Raw genomic sequence first — 25223 nt, forward strand, 5'->3', positions numbered from 1 at the left:
TGCAGGATATTTCCACATTGGTTTAATTCAATTTCTTGCCAAAAGGAATAGAAGTGTTCAGGGTTGAGGAAAGATTAAACGGCTCTAAGATAGATTGCCAGACATGTACAGCTTGGCCAAAAGTTTTCCATCACCTAGAATTTTAGGATTGACACTATATGAACATAAATTAAATGTTTTACTTAACATGCATTTAATCAAAGAAACTACAAAATGATATTGCAAAAAGTCCACCGGAAGCCATACTAGTAGTACAGTATTTCATGTTAGATTTCGAAATGTCACATTTTTTCAATTTCTCTCAGTATATGGAAAACTACAACGCGGTATGCAATTCAATATGTTACCGTAACATTATTCAGCAGCTTTCATTCGACTTTATGAAGCAAAACGAGTTATGTTGGCCATAGCTGTAGATGATAGGCAATCGAGTTTGTGTTCCTGCTGTACCTCCCCAAACACATCACCTTTCAGCCAATGATAAAACATATACATGGAGCTGTCACTCACCCCTCTTTTCTCTCCATCGAATCCCATCCCTCCACCTTTCTTCAGTTATCCTGTTGTCAACCTTGTGTCCCAACAGCCCAGCCATGGACCCCCAAATCGAGCGAGTCCGAATGCTTTATCTTGCATTGTACTCCATGCTCCCCAAATACATGCTGCTGATCCCAAAGTCTTTGTGCTGGGGGTTTGTCCTAACCTACATTACCAGCTAACACATGCTGTGTCTGAAGGCTTTTTGAAGTCTAGAGTTGTGTGCAAATTTATTAGATCACCCCTTTACTTCTGTAGTTTGGATATGTTATGCATATGAAACCAAACCACTTCACTGAAAGTAAAAAAAAAACCCTGCCAAAATAGGCAAGATAGTGATTGTCGAATTTAAAATCGATTACTTTAAAAGGCCACACTTGCAATTAATTTAAAATAGTAAGAGAACACACCACAAAGAGAACACAAAGTTCAAGTTACTTATAAAATGTCATAGCTGCCACTGTTTAAGAGCTGAAAACAAGTAAAAAGGTCTAATTAATACATTATCAGTTGAATGAAGGGTCTAGCTAAGTAACTGGGAGCGTAGCTGGAATGAAAACCAGCTCACAGAGGGTCCCCAGGACCAGGGTTGGGAACCACTGATCTATAGATGAAAAGTCATGTCTGCTTACTTCCATATAATCATTTCAATGTGTTGTAGTTCAAACACAGTCCAATGCTCTAGCAGCAATCAGCCTTTGTGACAAGCAGCAGTTTATCAATAGAGTTGAATTACTGACACTGAAATATTTGCCTATCTTGAAAGAACATAAATAAACACAGTTGGGAAGAAACTGTGTTTGCATTCAAAATAAGCCTCTGCTTACTGCTAAGCAATAGCCCAGCTGTTTAGAAACAGCTGATCATAATAACCTGTTCAGAAGCTAATTACCAGGAACTTGTAAGGGGGTAATTAAATGCTTAATTTGTGATGCATCTTGGTCTCGCCCAATACTAATTATAACCTCAGATTGTGTTTTTGTTATTTTGCTCAGTGTTTTGAGAATCAAGTACGGGAGGGGAGTTAAATGCCAGGTACTGACAGATAATGAAATGTAACTGACTGCGTATTTTGAAAGGATGAGCCTGGCAGGCAAACATTTATCCTAGAGCACGCTACACACAACGTATTCAGGGGCGGTTGGTTACCAGTGTTTGCTTGCTCGCTGACCGCCCCCCCAGTCTCTTATTAATGATGTGATCTGAGTTTGCCAATGGTTCTCTGACTTCTGTTTTAGTTAGTTATTCTGGCTTTGTTATTTGAAAAGACTAAATCAAGGCATGCCTCCCCTCTAGTTGGTGCATTGACAAATTGCATTAGGAAGCAGTCATTTATCATTTCTACAATTTCAATTTCGGCTGTCGTGCTCCCCGCCGGGTTTTCCCATTTTATATGGGGGAAGTTGAAATCCCCCATTAGTATGGCTTCTCCTTTGCTACACACATTTCTAATGTCATTGTATAACAGATTATTTTGCTCGGCGTCTGAATTTGGTGGTCTATAGCATGGCCCTATTATTATGCCCTTTGAATTTTTGTCCATTGTTCTGCATTGTTTTTTTCTTCCAGATTTAGCACCTGGGCTTCAAGACTATTTCTTATGTATAACGCTACCCCTCCGCTTCTTCTGTCCTGCCTGTCTTTCCTATACAGTGTGTACCCACTAATATTATATTCGTCTCCATCACTCTCGGATTACCAAGTTCCTATAACACCTATCACATCGTAGTTACTTGATAGTGCAGTAGCTTCAAGTTCTAACATTTTATTTTTGAGACTTCTAGCATTTAGAATGGCTATCATACCCGAGTTGTTGCCCTTATTTTGATGTGGTCCCCCTTCTGTTTTTTGTTGATTTCTCCCCCCTTCCTTTCTAGTTTAAATGCTTCTGAACCTCCTCGAGGATCCTTTCTCTGAGTAGATTGGTTCCCTTTTTATTTAAGTGCAGTCCGTCCCACCTGTATAGATAGTCCTTGTTGTAGAATGTGCTCCAATGTTCAAGAAAGGTGAAGCCTTCCTGTGTGCACCACGATTTCAGCCATGCATTTTGATTTTGTATTTCCAGCTGTCCATATGGTCCTTTGCAAGGTGCTGGTAGTATCCCAGAAGATACCACAGTTTTGGTCTTGTTTTTTAATTTCCTTCCTAGCTCTCTGAATTTGTTTTGCAGGGATCTTGGCCTGTCTCTTCCAATGTTGTTTGTACCGATGTGGATGATTACTACCGGGTTGTCTCCTGTTCGTTCTAGGAGCCTGTCCACATTCTCAGTGATGTGCTTGACAGAGGCTCCTGGAAGGCAGCACACTGTTGTTGTAAGGTGGTCCAGGCTGCACACTGAACTTGCTGTGTTTCTCAATATGGAGTCCCCAACAATCATGACCTCCTCTTTTTGCTGCCTGGTCAGCACTGTTTATAGGGTCCTGGATGTTGTTCCTTTCATTCTCTTGATGTTGGTTTTGATCATTTAAATTTTTATGTTTTGATTTCTGGTGCTTGTGTTTGACTAAGTTTCTTTTTTTCCCTGGCTTTGCCTACCTGAATCCAGCTGTTTCAACCCTCTATCTCCATGGTGGCTTTCTGTCTGTTTGGGGTGAAAACTTCCAAGAACTCGGGGTGTGTCAGCTCCTCAAGTTCCTGTTGCTCTGTCACTTCCCGCTGCTCCATTTCTAGCATGCTTACTTGTTAAGCAAGTCCTGGATCTTGCAGCACTTCACACACACTTGGTTAAGCTCTGCTGGGTTTTGTCGGATTTCCAACATCATGCAGGTGCTGTGTTTGGCTATTTTTCTTTGTTTGTTTTTTTACAGACCACTACTGCCTGTTTGGGGTAATCGGTTATTAAATATACCGTACAGTATATTTGTGTTTTTTTTAATATTTATATAATATTTTATATTATTTTTTTTAAATCTTGTTGCTAGCCTGTGAACAGGCTGGCTGTAGGGGTGACGTCAAGCAAACTTTTTGTATCGCTTCCAACAAGAAACAGATCCACTAGTGCTTCTACCACTGAGGAGGGCCCCCTGTACCCCACCCCTCACCTGCACCTCAGGTGTAGGCACCCACAAATAACCACCAGCTGCCACTGGACGTATTAATCTATGAACACGATATGCTGCTGGAACCAAACGGTTCATCTTTATCAGGTTCACTGATGACATTTCAGGCTCTTTTTTTATTGTTAAGCGAACCAACAGCCTGGTTAGCACAGAGGTTCCAGTGCTACTGCAATATAACCCTAACCCTAACACAGTACAAATGCAATCTGCAATGCAGATCTAAACTAGAAGAGCCAGCCTCTAACAAAACTCATGAACAGAAAGGGCATGGCACATGCATGGACTGCATACACTCTACCGCCTAGCAGATCAGCACCAAGGCCTGTCTTAACACTGTAAACACAGCTGCCTGCTGATCCACTGTACATGACTATATATGTGTATATAACTTTCCAAAGCCTTTTATTGACGGCTTGCTTGCGCTGGGGATGGAACAGGCTTACCCCAGTCACGCCTGGTCTTTTGCCTTGAAAAGAAATTCTCCTTTGTTAGTCATCATAGGATACCTACCCTCGTGCTGACTGTGCAAAACAAGATCCAGCTGTTAGGCAGATTAATGCAGTGCTAGGGTGTGCACTGGTTTGTAGATCACTGGCATTCCTTATAGAAGTTTACAATGGTAGATTTCTATGAAAATGCTGCAGTTTTCCCTTTGCTTTTCCCCCTGGTTTACCATGTTTTTTTTTTTCTTTTTAAATATGCTTTACCATCCCTCTCTGGGTTTTACAATGCTTACCTATGCTTTGTTACATTTTGCTATGCTTTACCAGGCTTTCAATATGCTTTATTACAATTTTGCTATGCTTTCACTGTGCATTTCTGTAAGGGTCAACGCCAAGGATGTCATCCGAGCACTTTATTCTACGTTAATTAAAGCACCAAACTTTTTCTAATGTATAAATTCAAATTGAAAAAATATATATATTAAAAATATATATAAATTAAAAAACAGAATAAAAAATGTTCCAAGATTTTTGCACCCAGTCCTGTTTAAGGTCATCATTTAAAAAGAGGACTGCCTTACGTAGAGATTCTGTCTGTCTGTCTGTCCACAGTGAACAAGATCAATGCCATGAATTTTCACAGATCCTCCCCAAACTTGACTCCTATCCTCCTATTCACCTTTCAGATTCATCTGGCTATAGATTGATTAACAGTTGCTCCTGCGAACATTTTTTTAACCTTTACATTAGTCTGAGATTATGAGCATTCTGTGCGCCTGGTTTAAACCTGCTGTTCAAATGAAACAGAAAAAGCACACCAACGCTGAGCTGTACCAACTGCAGACCCATCTGCATGGCATGCTAGACCTGCAATGCAGTGGGAACGGCCACATTTTTAAGAGCAGAAGCATGGGTTAGCCTATAGGCAACACTTAACAAAACAGGACGTGACTTCAGCTTTCTGCTGATAACCATTCTGGCAGGATCTGGCGCCCTGCAAACTGGTCTGAGCTCTCAGTGACAGAGCGTGTGTACAGGGCGGGTCGGACCTTGCACACAATAGGAGACTCCAGCAGTCACTGGAGAGGATGCTTGGACTGAGCACTGAATTCTGAGCCTGGACAGAGTCAACCTGCTTGCAGAGATGGTTGAGGGAATCACACAGGGTTTGTGTCATTTAGGCAAATCAGGGATGGAAATAAGACTCCCAGTGCATAGCAGTTTCACCCATTCCAGGTGTTAATATGAACTTGATTAGCCACAGTGTATAGGTAACAATTAAACTTACAGTAAAACCAAACCACCCTGCTATGCAGAGGTGGGAGTAAGACTCCTATTGCATAGCACTTTCACCCATTCCAGGTTTTACTACCAGCTTGATAAGCCACAGTGTGTTGGTAACAAGCTCAGGTATGTCTTATCAAACTCATAGTGAAACCAGGAATGGATCTAACTGCTGTGCACCTGGAGTCTTATTCCCATCCCTGCACATTCATTCAGCCCTTACTGCTTGCCCTGGTCAGTCGCTGTTCAGATCAGTGACCCCAAAGGCAGGGGTGGTAACCACTGTGGTAAGGGTGTTAGTGTTTGGCATTGAAACATCAGATATGCGTTAACCCTTAAAACGTTCTGGCTGGTTATAAACATTGCCAAGATGAAGTTGAAATGTGTGGAACATCAATGGAAACTAGTTTTCACTGTGGGTTCGTCACTGCATTTGAAGACAAAATAAAGACACAACTGGAATGAGCTGCATTGGCAAAACTGTTCAATAAACAGGCAAGGTATTGTATTTTGGAGACCACAAAATCACTCCCAAAAAGATGTTGCTGTGATGGAGGGTTTCTCAAGATGGCTTTTGCGTGTGTATATATATATATATATATATATATATATATATACATATACACACACACTCACACGTATATACATATATCACTAGGACCCAACAGAAACGTTTTTATAGTTCCATAATGAATTGTAAACCGCTGTAACTGAATATGGAAAGACCTACAAATAAAAAAAGGGTTCATACTGCGTACAGTAGTTCAAAGAATGGCCACTATAGGCAGCCCTACTTCCCCACCTCACCATAGAGACCACGCGGTTTCATAAAGCGTTGACTGCATGCAAATTGATAACCATTGCTTGCACACCTTTCCCAAACCGCACTTAACTGACAGAATGGAGCCGTGCGCGGATCACTCCGGTTCGTCAAACCATGACTTACCCGATTGGCTGCAGGGACAACGCAAGCAGCGTGCAGGCAGCAATGCGCAAGCATATGCAAGCAATACACAACAACCGGTTCCACTAGGAAACGCTGTGCCACAGCGCAGTGAACACACTACGTAACTGGGGAGGGATTAGAGCGTGAAAGACTGGCAGGGTGATGTGACACGATCAGGACCATTCCATTGAAGAGGAAGGAACGGGTGGCAAGCGCAATGCTTGTGTTTTTATTTATTTCTCTATTTATTTTTATACACGTTCAAGCATAAATGGTAGAAAGACGGCCATAACACAGACAGGTGCATTTTAAATAAAGAGTGTGTCCTTTAACAAGAAATGCATTCATGAAATAAATAAATGCCAAGGCTCTGCCAAGCGAGTCAATCCTATCAAGATTGTTATAAAGGACATTCATAAATATTCTGCGCCATGCTTTTTTTTTACGGTCAGTGGTTCAGTGTGTATGCGGTAACATGTTGCTTTCATAAAAGACCTGCTTACTGTCTAACAGACGTCGGCTCAAGTTACACGCAATCGCGTGCTGTTTAATTTTTAAATACCCCGCGTATTGATCACATTGTATCAGGACAGTGCAATGAAAGCACACGATTAGTTTTTATTTATTTATTTATTTATTTATTTATTTAATGCTTTTAAACTTATGATAATACAGGTTTAGGGACTTAAGGAAAATGCAATAATAATAATAATAATAATAATAATAATAATAATAATAATAAGTGAAAGTGCGGTTTAACGAATTAATACCCAGCTCAATGCTCATACCACAACAGTGCAATGCAAGCAAACCGATCAGTTCTTACAGATGCTTTTAAACTTGGGATAATACTTGTTTCGCGACTTTAAAAGGAACAATAACACTAATAAAAGCGAAGGCAACCTTACCAATCATTACAGCAAAACATGATCGTGCTCCCTGGAACTAACGCGTGACGGCGAAACACGGACTGACAAACTTGAAATGTTACTGAACATTGCCGGGCGCAGTAATTTAGGATCGCGTGTATTTCCATTGTCTTTCAATGCAAATTAAACTTGTACATGTATCATCAAACCACAAAACACAACACACGCCCGCTGCTGCCTCCCAAACAGCAAGCCGGGCGTTAAACAAATACAAATATAAATACATAGATAAATAAACAAAACCGTTTATTTTAACTTACTTGCAATGAATCATTAGCCATTCTTCTCTTCTTATCAGAAACCACGAACAAAGTGTATGTTGTTATGCTTTGAAGACCGCCTTGGTTTCCCCCCCAAATCGTCTTCTTAAAGCGGTGTTTTATTCCGATCTACGAGTAAACGAATCCTTCATGACGGGAGATAGAGACGAGAGAAGCGGGGTTAGCTTACTGATACACCGCTTCCTCCCAGTCTATCATTGGCAAACGTGAAATTGCCTTCACCCAACGTGCAGTACTTATTTGACAAGAGTGGCAGTTCCCGTGATATTATTGTTATTTTCAACTAAAATCAATATCAGGCGTAGCGTTGGTGCAATATTAATTCTGTTACCGCTGCGGTTTGGTCTGGTTTATCGGTCCGCAGCGAATATATTCGGGCACACTATAAAAAAAATTCGCTCCCAGTTGCTGCAACACCTCCCTTTTGTCAAAACAAAACAAAATGTAAAAAAACAAACAAAAAAAACCCGACTTATTCCGTGCACCAACGAGCCATCGCCACTCCGCGTTCAGTAAGATCTGTTTATCAGTATCCCGGTAGTCGGGTAAGATCAATAGGTGTTTTTAAAACAGGCAGCTGTTGTGACAAGTCCCGATGTAGTTTATTCTTTCTCTCTCTATCTCCCTCTCCCTCCCTCTCGCTGCTGTTTCTGTTTTGTTTTCGGCCAGTTGGTTTGCAAGCAGACTGAGAGGCTGATACTGATGCCGCTGGAGCGAGCGAGCGAGCAAGGGAGAGAAAGGACACGGGAACGCGCCCGCGGTCACGTCATCCAGGGTTGATAGAACAGACCAGTCCTTCAAAAGAATTATATATATATATATGTGTGTGTGTGTGTGTGTGTGTGTGTGTGTGTGTGTGTGTGTGTGTGTGTGTGTGTGTGTGTGTGTGTGTGTGTGTACTTTCAAGCGACTATTGCAGTTCCGTACACTATTCCTATTATGGATCTATTTCATAATGTTTTTTTTTTTTTAATTTCTAAAAATTCAAATAAAAAATCATTACTGAATGGGGATGTATTAATTATAGGGACCGGTAATTACCTGCTAGTGGCATTTGGAATGTGTCATTTCTGCTGCTACATCATTATTATTATAAGCCTATAAGAAAAGCACAAATTCGCCATCACTGGGTTTATTGCAACAGCCTGGCTAAACTAATAATAGTCAGCGTGCTTTTACTAGTGATCTACCGCAATACGCTACTTTTCAACAGCACGCTTACGAACCAGAGATGAATGTAATCCATATACAACTTTAAACAATCAAGATAAAATCTAAATAACAATAAATAAATAAATAAACTAAAATAAACGTCACGGTCCAGTGGACAAACATTTTCGGTCTTCCTGTCTCATTGACCCGCAAATCAAACGCTGTGGAATAGGCGCCCCGGTGCACGGGGTCGGCTCGTATCTTCCCTCGCTGCATGAAGCCGTAATACCTGTGGCTTTTAAAAAAATTAATAAATAAAATAAACAATCACACAGCTACATGCATGACAGAAGCTGTTCACATTTCTGCAAGGTTCTCCAAATTGCACACTGCCGATCTGTATTACATGAGAGAAGCTGTTTATTGAGTTCATGCTAGTATTGGACTCGCTTTCGCCAAGATGAAATAGTAGCGGTGGGGACCAAACATGCCGTAGCTTCACTGTAATAAATGAGCCTTCAGCGCTTTTCCTCCACGTAATTTGATTTCCTATTAGCCTTGTGCTGATGGCTGAAGTGTAATGAGGCTGCCGGAGCCAACTTATTTACGACCTCCCTGGCGCATCCGCATCCGCACACACACACACACACACACACACACACACGTTTGCATTCCTATATTTGTGGAGACTTCTCCTTGACTCACTATATTTTTATTTACTATTTCTAACTCGTCTACAGGTCATGTATTTATAAAAGTTAGTAAAAGCGCAGCACAGTGTAGTACAGCATGGTTAAGAATAGGTAAACATTGTGAAGCCCGGAGATGTATGGTAATGCATGTTAAAAAACACATGGCCAACCATGGGAAAAGATTACAGTGCAAATTTCCTTTTATGAGAGACTCTATCCATTCAGGATTTTTATTTCTGTACACTCATGCACTGAAGAACCCTGGAACTGTGCAAGAAACTATATCAAGCAGACACACGTTTTTAGCTAATGTCGTCATCAACGCCCTTTCATTATAGGCTTGACGAATGACGCACTTTCTGCACAGCTCAACATCAAATTACATCAAAATCCGATTGAAATTCAACCCTTAAATAATGCTTATTTACAAGACAAGTCCCCCACATTCTACTTTCTATTTCAAAGCCAGTCATTTCTGAGGGGGTTCAACGTTACCAACAACCATAAGTGGAGACTCAGGACGGAGGAAAGGAGACTCTTCTTCACACAGAGAGCGTGAGGGGATGGAATGGGTTACCTAGTCATGTTGCTGAAGGAGACTCTTCTTCACACAGAGAGTGGTGAGGGGATGGAATGGGTTACCTAGTCATGTTGCTGAAGGAGACGCTTCTTCACACACAGAGAGTGGGGAGGGGATGGAATGGGTTACCTAGTCATGTTGTTGAAGGAGACTCTTCTTCACACAGAGAGTGGTGAGGGGATGGAATGGGTTACCTAGTCATGTTGTTGAAGGAGACTCTTCTTCACACAGAGAGTGGTGAGGGGATAGAATGGGTTTCCTAGTCATGTTGCTGAAGGAGACTCTTCTTCACACAGAGAGTGGTGAGGGGATGGAATGGGTTACCTAGTCATGTTGTTGAAGGAGACACTTCTTCACACAGAGAGTGGTGAGGGGATGGAATGGGTTACCTAGTCATGTTGCTGAAGGAGTCTCTTCTTCACACAGAGAGTGGTGAGGGGATGGAATGGGTTACCTAGTCATGTTGTTGAAGGAGACACTTCTTCACACAGAGAGTGGTGAGGGGATGGAATGGGTTACCTAGTCATGTTGCTGAAGGAGACTCTTCTTCACACAGAGAGTGGTGAGGGGATGGAATGGGTTACCTAGTCATGTTGTTGAAGGAGACTCTTCTTCACACAGAGAGTGGTGAGGGGATGGAATGGGTTACCTAGTCATGTTGCTGAAGGAGACTCTTCTTCACACAGAGAGTGGTGAGGGGATGGAATGGGTTACCTAGTCATGTTGTTGAAGGAGACTCTTCTTCACAGAGAGTGGTGAGAGGATGGAATGGGTTTCCTAGTTATGTTGCTGAAGGAGACTCTTCTTCACACAGAGAGTGGTGAGAGGATGGAATGGGTTACCTAGTCATGTTGCTGAAGGAGACTCTTCTTCACACAGAGAGTGGTGAGGGGATGGAATGGGTTACCTAGTCATGTTGCTGAAGGAGACTCTTCTTCACACAGAGAGTGGTGAGGGAATGGAATGGGTTACCTAGTCATGTTGCTGAAGGAGACTCTTCTTCACACAGAGAGTGGTGAGGGGATGGAATGGGTTACCTAGTCATGTTGCTGAAGGAGACTCTTCTTCACACAGAGAGTGGTGAGGGTGTGGAATGGGTTACCTAGTCATGTAGGAGCGGCTGAAGGAGACGCTTCTTGATTGGGGCAGGGTTTGATCATTAAGCACCAGTAGGCTCTCTGGTGCTAAACTTTCAAAACAATTTAGCACCAATTTTCAAAACGCTTTGCACCCCTGCTTAAGTGAGCACTGACACTTTGTTTCTGAATCTGGGTGTTTGATTCTGTCACTCACTGGGTTTCTTTGGCTTACTAAAGCCTATAGTCATCTATGAGCTATTCCCTTGTGACTACAGCCATGCTTGAGGCTGTTTCCATCACTGACAGGGCAAGAGTACATTATGCAAATTCGATATTTGACTGTGTCGCTGGTGATAAAGTTCTAGAGGTGTTGCAGGTGAAAATACCTGAGTGTGTGTGATCTGTGATGTATGGAGAGCTTTCAGTAATATCCCATTGTCCTGCCCGAGGGAGGAAGGCATGGTGATTTCAGCGTGTCAGAGCCACAAGATAGCCATACAGGCCGTTTAACTCATGAGTGGAGTCTGAGACCTAGAACAGCATTTTCACACCATGGAAGCCAACTTGTTATTCGTCTGCGGTTTGATGGATTGAGTTTTAAATGACAGAGTTAATCTGAAATGCTCAAAACTAGGGTTACCAGACGTCCCAGGAAAACTGAATTTTCCTAACCTGGCTCTTTGTATATTTAACATGTTTTGATCAGGCGACAAAAGTGTGAAAACAGTGAATTGTTGTGATCTGCAATAAACACACCCGATGTTTAAATTTTCAATTAAGATTGTGTTATTATATATACAGTCATTTGAACTGCTTCAGAGTTGCTACAGCATCCATGAATTGAAGGACAACATCTTGTTTTTTCAGTCTGGTAATCTGGTAACCTTACTCAGAGTAGTTGTCATTTAAATTCTGCAGAACAGGATGAGCAGTGCTAGCCCCTGTAGCAGGAAAACAAATGTACTTGGTGGTCTAGTGGTTAAAGGAAAGGGCTTGTAACCAGGAGGTCCCCGGTTCAAATCCCACCTCAGCCACTGCCTTGTGTGACCCTGAGCAAGTCACTTAACCTCCTTGTGCTCCGTCTTTCGGGTGAGACGTAATTGCAAGTGACTCTGCAGCTGATGCATAGTTCACACACCCTAGTCTCTGTAAGTCGCCTTGGATAAAGACGTCTGCTAAATAAACAAATAATAATAATACCAGGATGTTGCTTCGAATCCTGGCTCAGCCACTGACTCACTGTGTGTGTGACCCTGAGCAAGTCACTGAACTTCCTTGTGCTGCAATTTTGGGATGAGATGTAAAACCGAGATCCTATTGTAAGTGATTCTGCAGCAGCAGTTTTTGATGATGCGTAGTTCACCCCTCTAGTCTCTGTAAGTCGTTTTGGATAAAAGTGTCTGCTAAATGACTAATTGATAATAGGATCAGATGAGCATGTCTATAATATACACATTCTAATGTTAAGTCCTGAAAGCTGTTTGACACTACAGTGGATTGTGATGTCAAAGACAGCATTTATTTTTACAACAGTATTGAGAAAAACTAAAAAGTCAACAGTGTGTACAGTGGTCCCAAATTAACAGAAAACCAACAAGCATGTTGTATAATTACTAAAAAACGTAGTTTGATATATATATATATATATATATATATATATATATATATATATATATATATATATATATATATATATATATATATGGAAGTCAGATGGTTGTGCTGTATCTAATGTGGAGGGGCTTTGCAATGGCACTGTGATTAATTAATTTAGTCACATTAAATCATGCTTTACACTGATGCGCCTTTGCCATGAAGAAAGTTCAATAAAAGCAAAAGATCTGTGGGTAGCAATGTTAGGCACTCTTACAGTCTGCTGATTAAATGAATACCACAATAAAGGATATCCATTATTTAGAATGGATTACCATACCACGTACTGTAGCAACGGTCATTTATTTTCACACGCAGCGTCTGGTAGTCTGGTGCCATCTACCGGTAACAAAAAATAACGCCTATACAGTATTTGCTTAAATTATTAATTCAGAGCAAATTGGGCGTGTGAGCGGCTTTAGCCACCGACGAAAACGTGAATTACAGGACAAGTATCCTGGGAATAGAAATGCTAGCCAGGCAGCTGATATTCAAAGGTTAGCCAAACGCTGGTCGGTGTTTAAAGACATTAAAACCGAATATGTATGTCAGAGGTAAACACGTGCACTGCAGGAAACGACACAGCGGCTGGCGTTTTCTCAAATTACATATAGCAAAAACGAACGTAGATTTGAAATATTAAGTATTAGTCCTTATTCTTATCTTATAATTTATATTGCATCACACTAAAAAAATTGTCCTGTGTATCTATTAACTGAAAAACAACTGAATCCATCAACCAATAGGATTAGGAGACGAGAAGCGACAGTTGACGCCAACGGCAAGCGTCGTTTGAACGCTTCTAACGTATACTCGCGTTCTGAATGGCTTTATCCACGCCAAATACTTCGATTAAAATTTATAATGCAGGATTTTAATCTGGCAAGGACAAGCAGCGAGACTGGTAAGATTGTGAAGAAGTACTTTTTTTTCAGATAATGTCTTTGTTGTGTAATTTCAACTCAGTCAGCCTCGGTTAACGCGACACCCCACGGGGATGACAATAGTAGGCCTTTTTCCATCCAACTTTGAAGCTCGGTAAAACTTATGCCAATAAGAAAATAAATGCGACAAACGCCATGGAAAACGGTTTAAGTCGACTTTTAAGAAGTTTTTACTCGTGTGACAAGCTCCCTCGCTAGAGGTGGTTTGAATTTTTACTCCTAACGCCCTTCTTGACGTTCCAGTGACGTCAGATTGTGTGCGCATGCTCCGGTGATAAAAAAAAAACAAAACAAGTTGGCAGACATGGAGCAAATAAGAAACACAATTATTCTTACAATTGCGGTACTGAACGAATATGATGATGTCTCTGCACTTGATTTGTTTAAGTTTTAAGTTCAAAGTTTCTACCCATGCATTTCAATTAAAAAAAAGGTTCTATAAAAAAAATGCAATTTTGTTTAATAAAACCCTGGCAAAAAAAACAACACAACTAAACAACAAAAAAAACAAGCTAAGAACATAAGAGCAAGAAACGTTTTTGCGCAAATCAGTCTTATCTGTCTATCTATCTATCTATCTATCAATCTAAATCTATAAAATGTGAAAGAAATTGACCTTTTATTTTATGTTAGACTACTGATAAAGTGCTAGAAACTTAATTTCCTGGTGTGTGAGTTGTTTGAATGTGTATTATGTTATCAAACTGTACTTTTGAAATCATGAATTTGTTTTCTATGAACAAGTAGTCTGCTCCCTGACTATTTTAGGGAATCCTTCTGAATCATATTATACTTTAATTCAAATCATGTGATGAATACTATCCATATATGGACTTATCAGGGGTTTCCCCAAATATAAACCAATCAGATGAATCAGTATTTTTTATTTCATTTTACCGTGGCACTGCCAAAAATGTACTGATTTGCCTGACAATCACACAAGCAAATCTTATAGAATGCGTCACCTTTTGATAAAAATATTAATTTAAAATAAATGACTCAGTAAACACCCCCCCTCCCCTCACCTGCGATTTGTAAATGGGAGAACTGTCAGCATTATTTTGTATCATTTCGGATGTACGCAATAATAACACAAACTGAGAAATAATGTCAGAATTTGTTAATCTTTTCATAATCAGTAATTTTTTTCTCCCATTTTAAAACTCGGCTTTTGATTGGCTGATCTGGGGCCACTAGTCTCCTCGAGTCATATTTTTTGCGAATAACCTGAAAACATAGCAACACATGCAAATTAGGTTATGACATCACGAAATGTCACAGGGAATTCCCTTTGACTCTTTAGAATTTGCAGTGGATGGAAAACCTTTTTTTATGTTGCTACTATTTTTTTTTTAGCAATTTTACCAAGTAACCTGCTCGATAATTGGATGGAAAACGCACTAGTGTTGACTTATCCGCGTTAACCACGGGTGCACACTAGCCATGGCATTAACATGCATATAAGTAACAGAACTCACACCTTTACAGTATTACGGTATTTACAAGTTTATTTTTAGTTAAATGTCCTTATGAAAACGGTTTAAAGACCTGCAGTGAATGAATCAATTACAGTATACAGTACTGTACAAACTCGTATGGTTCGATTGAAATAAGAATTAATAAAATAACTAGAGTTATTTTTACGAAAAACAATCCAACCAAGAAAACTGTTGGCTATACTTTTAGGTATTGGCTTGTACTGTCTAATTTGACGACTTAAATAGTAAAAGTTAACAAATGTACTTCATACAGAATTAACTCGGTGAACAAAAACAATTATAAACAACTTACAGTTTCACACAGAAATCAAGCATTGTCGATTGTTTCGCATGCAAAAAGACATGGTTTGAAAGTTCTGCTGACAAGCTTGTTAACCCGAATAACCTGAGCTTTAAAACCAATTAAAGGAGAAGTAATTTTTCACTTCTCACGCATTATGAACTGACTCTGTGACCAGCTGCACTTGATAGTTGTGTTTGAATGAATGAACGATTCGTTTCCAGTCAGAGAGGTCAGTCACATGAAACGACAGTGTTGAGTTATCCACTAATCTTTTTAATAGTTTCTATCCCTTCGGTACCTGTAATAAGTGTCGCGTTAGGAGTAAAGCGCGGTGTCGAATTAAAAGAGGCAGGATGAATATATTTTATATGGAGAAAATTCGGGACCTAGACTGTCTGTCGAATTAAGCGAAGGTGTCGAGTTATCCACCAGTCGAGTTAACCGAGGCTGACTGTATATCTGCTACCTACTTTTTTATTATTCCGTTTCTCCTCCTGTTTAGGAAATAACTCTGTTACTATTGTTGTTTATGATCTTGATAACCATGTGTTTAATATGTGGTTTTTTTAACGTTTCCGCCTCAACATGTCTCACTCAGAAGATTCAATCTCAGTTATCGTGCCGGCCACCACTAGTCAAGAACTGAGCCAGCACGGCAAGACTTTGATCTCCGAAACTGAGATAGCCACGGGCCAGTATTGTCCAGACAACATTCACGGAGACAACCAGGAGTTAGCTCAAAGTGGCGGAGAAAAGATTGAAACCACGATTCTCCTGCGTTCGCCTGGACTCCCTTCAAACTGTCAAGGTCCGTACGTCTTCCAGGACGCTCAGGAGAATGCAGGAGACCCCCGGACAGCCCCGTCCTACTATGACATCACCCTTATGGAGGAGAAGCTGCAGCCAGTAGAGCAGCAGCTCCAGTACCTTCTGAAGAAGGCAGAGGAGTTTCAAACGCATCTCGTCTACAGGTCATTTATTTTTTATTCATACATTTAAAATACTTTTTATTTGCATATTTTAACAAATATCACACAGTCACTATTGTATTCCAAGTCCAATATCACATAAAGTCTGCGATGTGCAGGATTATTATCACTCATTACATATCAGGGGCTTCAGAAAATGGGTAAGTCAGATATAAATAGCTGATCTATATATAGCATAGCAGATATTTTTTCTTCAATCTCTTGCAACAAAACTTGATCAAAAGAATTGTATTTTTCTTTTTTAAATGTAGTCGTTGCCAATTAGTTTTTATTATTTTCTCCCCAATTTGAAATGCCCAATTATTTTTAGGCTCAGCTCACCGCTACCACCCCTGCGCTGACTCGGGAGGGGCGAAGATGAACACACGCTGTCCTCCGAAGCGTGTGCCGTCAGCCGCCCGCTTCTTTACACTCTGCAGACTCACCGTGCAGCCGCCTCAGAGCTACAGCTTTGGAGGTCAGTGCAGCTCTGGGCAGCTTACAGGCAAGCCCGCAGGCGCCCGGTCAGACTACAGGGGTCGCTGGTGCGTGGTGAGCCGAGGACACCCTGGCCGACCTAACCCTCCCTCCCCCCGGACGACGCTTGGCCAATTGACCGCCTCCCCCTGGGAGCTCCCGTTCACGGTCGGCTGTGGAATAGCCTGGACTCGAACCGGCGACGTCCAGGCTATAGAGCGCATGCTGCACTCTAGCGAGTGCTTTTACTGGATGCGCCACTCGGGAGCCCCTCAAAAGAATTGTATATTATTTAAACACATTTTGCTGACAGTGTCACATTGTCAGGCTCAGAAACGCGTGATGTACGCCAGAACGACAAAACACGTGAATATTCCCAGAATTAACACCATTTGCTTAAGACTTCCCGTGCATTCACTGCATGTGCAACATGCCGAGATGTGGCTATAAAAGTGGAGGGTTCTCAGCTTGCATGTCTTATTGATGCTCGCTGTGGACACATTTGAAGTGATGCGTAGACTTACTGAGGCTCAACAGAATAATGCTATTGGACATCTGGAAACCAGAATCTCAGTCTGCCATGACATGGCGTCTGAATGTTTCCCAGAGCACTATAGGACGACTTTGGCACTGATACCAGCAACGTGGAACAACACTTGACCGCCCAAGATCCGGTAGACCATGTGTGACGACAGCAGCCCAGGACAGATTTATACGCCTGACAGGTTCACCACTGCAGCCTCTACAACATCTGCAGTACCAGGCGTAGAATCTCCGACTAGACTGTCAGAAACCACCTACGGGAGGCAGGTATCCGAGCAAGAAGGCCAGTTAGAGGAGTGATTCTTACACCGCAACATCGTCGACAACGACTTCACTGGTGTCATGATCACAGAGTATGGCTCATACAAAGATGGAGAAACGTGGTGTTGAGTGATGAATCCAGATTTCTGCTTCGACGTGCAGATGGAAGAGCCCAGGTACACAGGCGACGTCATGAACGTTTTGGGGCCAGCTGTGTGCGACAGGTTGACAGATTTGGTGGTGGGAGTGTCATGGTGTGGGCGGCAATCTCAGAACGTGGTGGAACAAACTTTGTTCACGTTAAAGGCAACCTGGCAGCTCAGCGCTATTGTCATGAGATCATACGGCTCGTGATCCCATTCATGAAGCATCGTAACGTCACTTTCCAACATGACAATGCACGACCGCACACAGCCCAGACCACCACAGCTTTCCTCACTCAGACCAAAGTTCAAGTGCTTCCCTGGCTGTCTCGATCACCAGATCTGAACCCCATTAAGTATTTGTGGGACGAGCTTGATCGACGTGTGCGACGACGTCACCCCGAGGCACAGAGGTCACAAGGACTTTTCCAGGCACTTGAGCAGGAGTGGGTTGCCATTCCCCGGCATGTTATCCAGGCTCTGATTCGATCCATGGGCAGGAGATGTCAGGCCGTCATCGATGCCAATGGTGGGCATACCCGTTACTGATTTCTGTTGACGTTGAACTTTGTTTGACCTTTGAAAGTGACTTTATTGAATGTCTTAATGATTTCTGTACAGGTCAGGTTAAGGTTCTTTGGAACTGTCTATTTTACTGTGAAAACTGCCATACTAATGCTATAAAAAGTACATTCAAAACACCTATACGTTTCTTTTTTTGATAAATATTAGTGTGGGGGCAAATATTGCACAATTCAAACAAAAGCTGCTTGAAATGTTTTCGTAATTTATAAGCGACCATCTCAGCGCATATATATATATATATATATATATATATATATATATATATATATATGATAATCTGAGTCACTATCATTCGAGTCTGAGTCACGAGTCCTTGAAATAAACTCAAATCAATTTTCATTAAACTAGTGGTAGCAGTGGGGGAACAGTTTACCTAACAGACGTTGTCTGATATCCCTCAGGAAAAATGAAAATTAAATAAAATACAAAAAAAATGAATTTGATTTATTTTTTCTCGCTAGATCATTCTATTCGCATGCCTTTTTCTACTTGTCTGTCACCATCTTCTTTGCTTTTGGAATTGGAATACTGTTTGAATGTACCTGAAGTTTATAAATAAGCTTCAAGTTCAAGTTTGTGGACATTGTTTTTCACTTTGATAGAAGCCGTGATCTGGACTATAGAGCCGGTGTAGTGTTAGTGGTACCAAAACTTGACCCGTGTAATGTAAGAAAGTGGTATGCTGTCAGATTTTGACACAGTTGCAATTATTTGTGATCTGATGGGTGTTTTCCTATTGTCAAAAAGAGGTAATTTACCTTTAATTAAACATTATTTTTTTGCAAACTTAAACTGGGAAACAGACAATCACTATATATATATATATATATATATATATATATATATATATATATATATACACACATAGTGTGCTCCATTTACAAAGCAAGCCCTTTATACTGCAGAACTAGTTACAAGGCAGCAGATCAGGTTTGAAAGTATAATTCACATGTAGCTGCTGCTGTGTTGTTTTCCCTTTCCTGCAGCCGAGATCGCATGCACAAGGAAGACTTTGCCCGGGCAGTGCCCACCTTCCTGAAGACGTGCCAGCCGTACTTTGGGTACCTGGAGTCTACGGCCCGCAGCTTGCTGCCCGAGTGCAGACCCCTGCCTGAATACATCAAGAAACGGGTGAGGAACACTGCCACTGAGCAAACACGTACCCGTAGGGGATCCTAATAGAGGCATGGTAGGGGCTTCTGTTCAATCTTCTAGTGACTGGTTTCCAGACCCTGATTAGCACTAATCTTGGGCTACCTGACCTGAGATAACACAGTATCAAGATTAGTGCTGATTGGGGTCTTGTGAAACCAGTCATCTGCGTTTAAACTGCAGGATTAAACACATTTTGTTAAAAGACCGCTACATGTCTATATGTGTGTGCAGCACTGTATATGGAAAAGACTGATGAAATATTGACTACAGTAGTCCCTCGCTAAACCGGACATGTTGGGAGACAGACAGGTTGTCCTAAAAAACATGCATGTGTTCTCTGTACACATTACATTATGTAAAAATCTAAATCTGTACAGTAGGCCTATACAGTATACGGCACAATGGTGTCTATGTGCGAGGGGCTGCTGTACGAGATAAACTGGCCAGCACACTTAGTATTATGTCATGTTTAAACGTTTAACATCTGCATGCTCTTAAATTAGGCTGTGTCTAGATTAAGCTCAGGAATGTGTTTTTGAGCTCAAGCTGCTATGGGGAGTCTTGCATCACTGAAAGTGTATGGGTGTGGTGCAGTGCGTTGTGTAACAGGCTGTCTGTCGCTGTCCTCTTGCAGCTGCTGCAGTTCTCCCAGCAGCTCTCCAGCAGCCTTGAGCACCTGGTGTTGATGTACGCCTCCTTCGACTTCATCTCACTGGAGGAGACTGACCCCTGCAGGTACGCCGCTGGCGCTGCGCCCTTAACCAATTCAATTCTAATGGAAGCCATCGGTGCTACACTTCCGACTGTGACTGAGTTAACAGGACAGGACTAGGTAACACTGCTCACAAGGGTTCAATAACCTGACACATGGAACTGCAGTTATATACCTGTACAGCAGGGGGCCCCTAGGTTGGTTTCAGGGGAGCCGTAGCACATACAGAAGTGTTCTCTTCCAAACGACCCGGACAAAGAAAGGTTATACGAACACTTGGGGTTATTCTTAATATAACATTAACATCCGCTCATGCCTGTACTAACAGCACAGTATGTACCATTATACAACAAAAGAGGGTGATTGTAAGAACAAAATAGGCAATTATATTGATGCACTTTACATTTTTCAATAAAAAAATTAATAAAAATGCAGGATTTCTGTCAATGTATGGTTTTACAGTAGAAGTTCTTGATATACTGTCTTCCCCCTACATAAATAAAATAAACCAGACCGCTCCCACTCACCTTTATAGGCAGAATTAAGTTGCATCTGCTGACAGCGTACCACGACCACGTAAGGGTATGACGGAGCGGTTTCTCAAACATCATAGAAACGACATTGAACATCATGAAAGCATTAGTACTTCTGCCAGTACAAACGAACACCCTCTCTCACGAAAGGAATCCAAATCTGGATTGCGGGTGGGGGTCCTCTGTCAGCGTGCTTAATGTCATGGAGGCCTTGAGACTAAAAGGTTTAAGAGAACACAAAGCCACTTTTTCAGGAACAGCGGCTTGAAACCTGGTTCCAGGAGATCAGACTGAGTTTGAGGCAACTTTGATGTATCAAACCCCAAGTCTCCCCTGCTGTGCCGTGCAGTCCTGAAACCAAGTCCCAAGCCACAAAGTGGCTTTGTATTCCCTCAGTGTAAGTAAACCCGTGCTGTAAGGCACATGCCTACAGTTGTGATAACTGCAGCTGTACCCTTCTTCCCTGGCAGTGTCTCGTATTTCTACTGCGGGGAGGTGCAGTTGGGGCTATGGTACCACATCTCCATCTTTCGCTACTGTCGCCCGGTGCCCTACAGCGCGGCCGGGGAGCCCCCCGGCCTGTACAAGAGGATGAGGTGGAACGTGGAGGTTCTGGAGAGCGCCAACGCAGGGGATGGGAGCCCTGTGGAGACGGAGTAGTGAGTACGAGAGCTGGAGGGGGTTCAGCAGGGTCTACTTTCACACTCAACGGCATCGAGAAAGATGTATCGAGTTTGTCAAGTATAAACAATACTGTAATGTCACGATATGTATCACGATATGCAGGTTGCGATATGGCACGCATCGCGATACTTGTATGATGCATAATAAGATCAAATAACGAGGGACTGTTTTGTTAAAAGAAACTGAGAGAGGGAGGGTATGTATTCATAGCACCTATAAGACAACACTTATCCTTCATTCAAGAACCATACAAGCTCTGTTCTGCTTTTGGTCTTGTGTCATGTTACAAATGATACATACCTTTATTATTATAAGATAGCGCCTGTAAAGAAAGTAGCACTAAAAGAAGCTTTACACCCCCATTTTAAGCTTATTTCAGTATTTCTATACATTTGGATTTCTTACAAAGACGTATTACCCAGTCTTCTCTCTCATTTGCAATGGCAGTTACTTCCTGTGCTGCGAGTCCAAGGCCCTGGGTGTGTGGTCAATCGGTCAGTGGATCCAAACCGACCCCAAGCCAGGGGATGACGACCTGTTCTCCTGGTAAGATTTCAGGTTTGGGGGGGGGTGGGGAGGGTTTGTGGTTGTAACCCCTTCAGGTACACAAGAAATTGAGCGCTTGTTCAAACGGTTTCTTCTTAAAGTCCATTTGAGAGCAACTTAAGTATCACGAGGAGGAAACTGACAATTTGGATGACCGGATCCAACCCTGTTTCGTGCACCTCATTGCTAAAAGAATTAAGTTGGCATTGTTTTTATTTGCGGGACACTTAAGTCTCTTGTACCTTAAAGAGTTAAGGGGGACCTACATTGAGGAAAGACCTGCTTTTTAGTGTTGCACTTTTAAAAATGTAAAGTTTTCAATTTGATTAAAAAAAAAAAAAAGAAAAATCAACTGCACAATAAGGGAGCAGTGAAAACAGCACCAAGGGTATGTAAACAGAGCTTCAAACATGACGATAGTTACAGTGCGGGGACAAATACTTGAATACCCACACACACACTGCTTGGAATGCATTTGGTTGCAAAAATTGTGTATTCATTCAGATAGCAGAATTTATATATTATTATTATTATTATTTATTTCTTAGCAGACGCCCTTATCCAGGGCGACTTACAATTGTTACAAGATATCACATTATTTTTACATACAATTACCCATTTATACAGTTGGGTTTTTACTGGAGCAATTTAGGTAAAGTACCTTGCTCAAGGGTACAGCAGCAGTGTCCCCTACCAGGGATTGAACCCACAACCCTCCGGTCAAGAGCCCAAAGCCCTAACCACTACTCCAAACTGCTTCTAACTATTGAACACTCAATAGTGCTGAGTTTAAAAATACCTGAAAGTTTCCTTTGGGTTTCTTGAGATAAGATTCTCAAAAAAAAATCTATAGAAATATACTGCTTGATGATTTTACAGTGTACTGGTAAATGTATGTGTATAAGTCACACATACACATATATGACAAGGTCTGAAATAAATAGCACCCATTCTACTGTACAGAAGAGGGGTTCTCTCCTTTCTTTAACAGGTAATATTTGAGTGAGATTCTTCTATTTAATATAGCAGTATTACACAGTAAAATTGCACCCTTATTTCACCATTTGTCATGAAAAATGTGTTGAAAGCAGTGAACGAGTACAGGACATATACACAGTACAATACTGGACTCTTGCTATCAACATGGCCTAGCTAGGAATGAACCGAATGAGTGTTATGGGATCAACGAGGAAGCACTACAGTTCAAAATGAAAGCATGTTCAAACCCGTGTTTGCCCCCCCCCCCCCCAGCAGCACCAGTTTATTATTCACCATTGCAAAGCTACTGTTTAAATATCAGAGGTGACCCAAAAGAGGAGCCGACTACATGAGGAGTTACTCAAAAACCATCCAGAATTAAAGGAATTGCCCGCCCAACATGTGCTTTGTGGTGGAACTTGGTCTTGCATTACAACCGTCCTTATTAATAACCCGTGTTTCATGGTCCAAAACACTAATAATTGAAAGCCTGCTTCTGCCTCCTCCCTCAGGATCACGTGCATTCAGTCCCGCGGAGACTACAAGCAGCTGCTGATCATTGGGTTTGAAGAGCCCTCTCAGATCCAGGCCACTGACCTCTTTCTGGAAGTCCTGCTGAACCAGAGGGAGCAGCCGACTTTATCCCCCGGTGACAGGGGCAGCATGATGCACTGAAAGCCCCTGCCAGCCTTCCTGCAAACCACACCCCACCCCACAGCTGGGTTTTTTGCACTGAGATTCGTCCAAAGAGGTGCTTGGAACCGCTGCGTGTATATATTTCTTACCAATGTTGATTTGTCAGCAGTTAGATTTGTTTAAGTAGTTGTTTCAATACACAGTAGAAAAAAATAAAATAAATTAAAAAGCAGTTGTACTTATTATTCTTCTTAAAGCCCCCGCCTCCTAAATTGGTTACTCCTGTTGCTCTTACATAGTGTTGTAAAAATACATTGCCAAATGTCAATGCAGTATATCCTGCTGCACAAAAGTGCCTATTCTTTTTTTGATTACTAGTCCATTGAAAACACTGTACAGAAAGATTGTTTAGGAGTTTAAATGACTGATCCAGGGGCTTCTTGTGATATTACATTCCTACCTGAAACCTCTTGCACGTGAATTGTTTGCAATAGTTATTCTACGCACTCATGTTCCTCAGAGGGACTGTAAGGTATATTTGTGGCAAAATTAAAAACGACTGTTCAGTTTTTTGTGTGCTGTTGAAATATTTTTGTGTTTTAGTTTCAGTATAATTTAACATCCCAGGGGAGAGTTTGTGTTGCAAGGAGATCATATTTTGTTGGGAGTAGAATTGAGAATTTTATTTATTGCAATATATCAGTCAGGCATATAGGTTTGTATATTAAAAAACAAGAAAAATCCTCACATTAAGAAATATTTTATTCACACGCACACAAAAAAATACATAAATTAAAATGCTACAAAACTGCCACAAAAACTTCATATCAAATCTTCATATTGTTTTTCCATTATCAAGCTGCCTTTTCAATCCTAGACCTTAAAACTAACAGCTTACTGTGTTAATATGGCTAGGATTTAAAATCTAATACAAAGATGCATTATGTTTTAAAATGTAAATATATATTTTTTAATGAGGTACCATACAATCTACATTTAATCTCAGCTGTAGAACACAGTCCCACTAAATACCCACCACTAGTGCACATTAATGTCTAAAGTATAAATAAATTCACATTTTCAAAACTCACATTTTCAACTCAAAAAAGGCAGTCACATTAAAAGTGAAACGACAAATGTATAAAACCACTCACAATACAACAGTTCCCTGCATACAAAGAGTTGAAAATGACTTGCTTCCCCACAGAGACTGTGATAGCAAGTCAGAAGGACATCCAAAACATCTGCAGAACACACATCTATTTTGCCTAGCCCTGGTTAATGTAGTGAGAGTACAGAACACATCTCCAAGGACTGCTTAGCAGTCTTCCTTGCCTTTACCTTCCATCACCGGAGTAATGCCAAGAAACAAAATCCAACCACCGCTTCCACAAATAAACGACACAAAGGAAATGAGCTCATCTGTTTTAAAATGTGGAAACTATAGCAGTATGAAATGCAGAACCACAATCAAATAGAACCAGTTAAAAACAAAAACTGCAGCAAAATGAATGACCTACAGTCTACAGGGCAGGCCCTATACAAAGTTAATTTCTAATCTGAGAAACTGCCTTCGGGAGTACAGTCAAGCTATCTTAACCCCACCCCTCCTTAACATTTGAAAACTTCTTTACAAATCCA

General features: G+C 41.3%; 2 protein-coding genes across 2 annotated transcripts in view; one reads left to right on the top strand and one right to left on the bottom strand.

Moving 5' to 3' along the window:
• Positions 1–8237, bottom strand: part of LOC117402021 (serine/threonine-protein kinase N1) — a 69192-nt gene extending 60955 nt beyond the window's left edge. Inside the window, exon 1 of the mRNA XM_059007850.1 lies at positions 7459–8237. Coding sequence (XP_058863833.1) covers positions 7459–7479 — 21 coding nt within the window. The 5' untranslated portion in view covers positions 7480–8237. The remainder of the gene's footprint in view (positions 1–7458) is intronic.
• Positions 8238–13431: 5194 nt separating this feature from the next.
• LOC131706559 (UPF0575 protein C19orf67 homolog) lies at positions 13432–24010 on the top strand. The gene is made up of 7 exons (XM_059007865.1): positions 13432–13539; positions 15960–16332; positions 19325–19469; positions 20128–20228; positions 21209–21397; positions 21870–21968; positions 23459–24010. The coding sequence occupies exons 1-7, from the start codon at positions 13500–13502 to the stop codon at positions 23619–23621; spliced, it is 1110 nt and encodes a 369-aa protein (XP_058863848.1). The 5' UTR covers positions 13432–13499; the 3' UTR covers positions 23622–24010.
• The last annotated feature ends 1213 nt before the right edge of the window (positions 24011–25223 follow it).

This window comes from Acipenser ruthenus, chromosome 36, assembly GCF_902713425.1.
Source record: "Acipenser ruthenus chromosome 36, fAciRut3.2 maternal haplotype, whole genome shotgun sequence".
NCBI lineage: Eukaryota > Metazoa > Chordata > Actinopteri > Acipenseriformes > Acipenseridae > Acipenser > Acipenser ruthenus.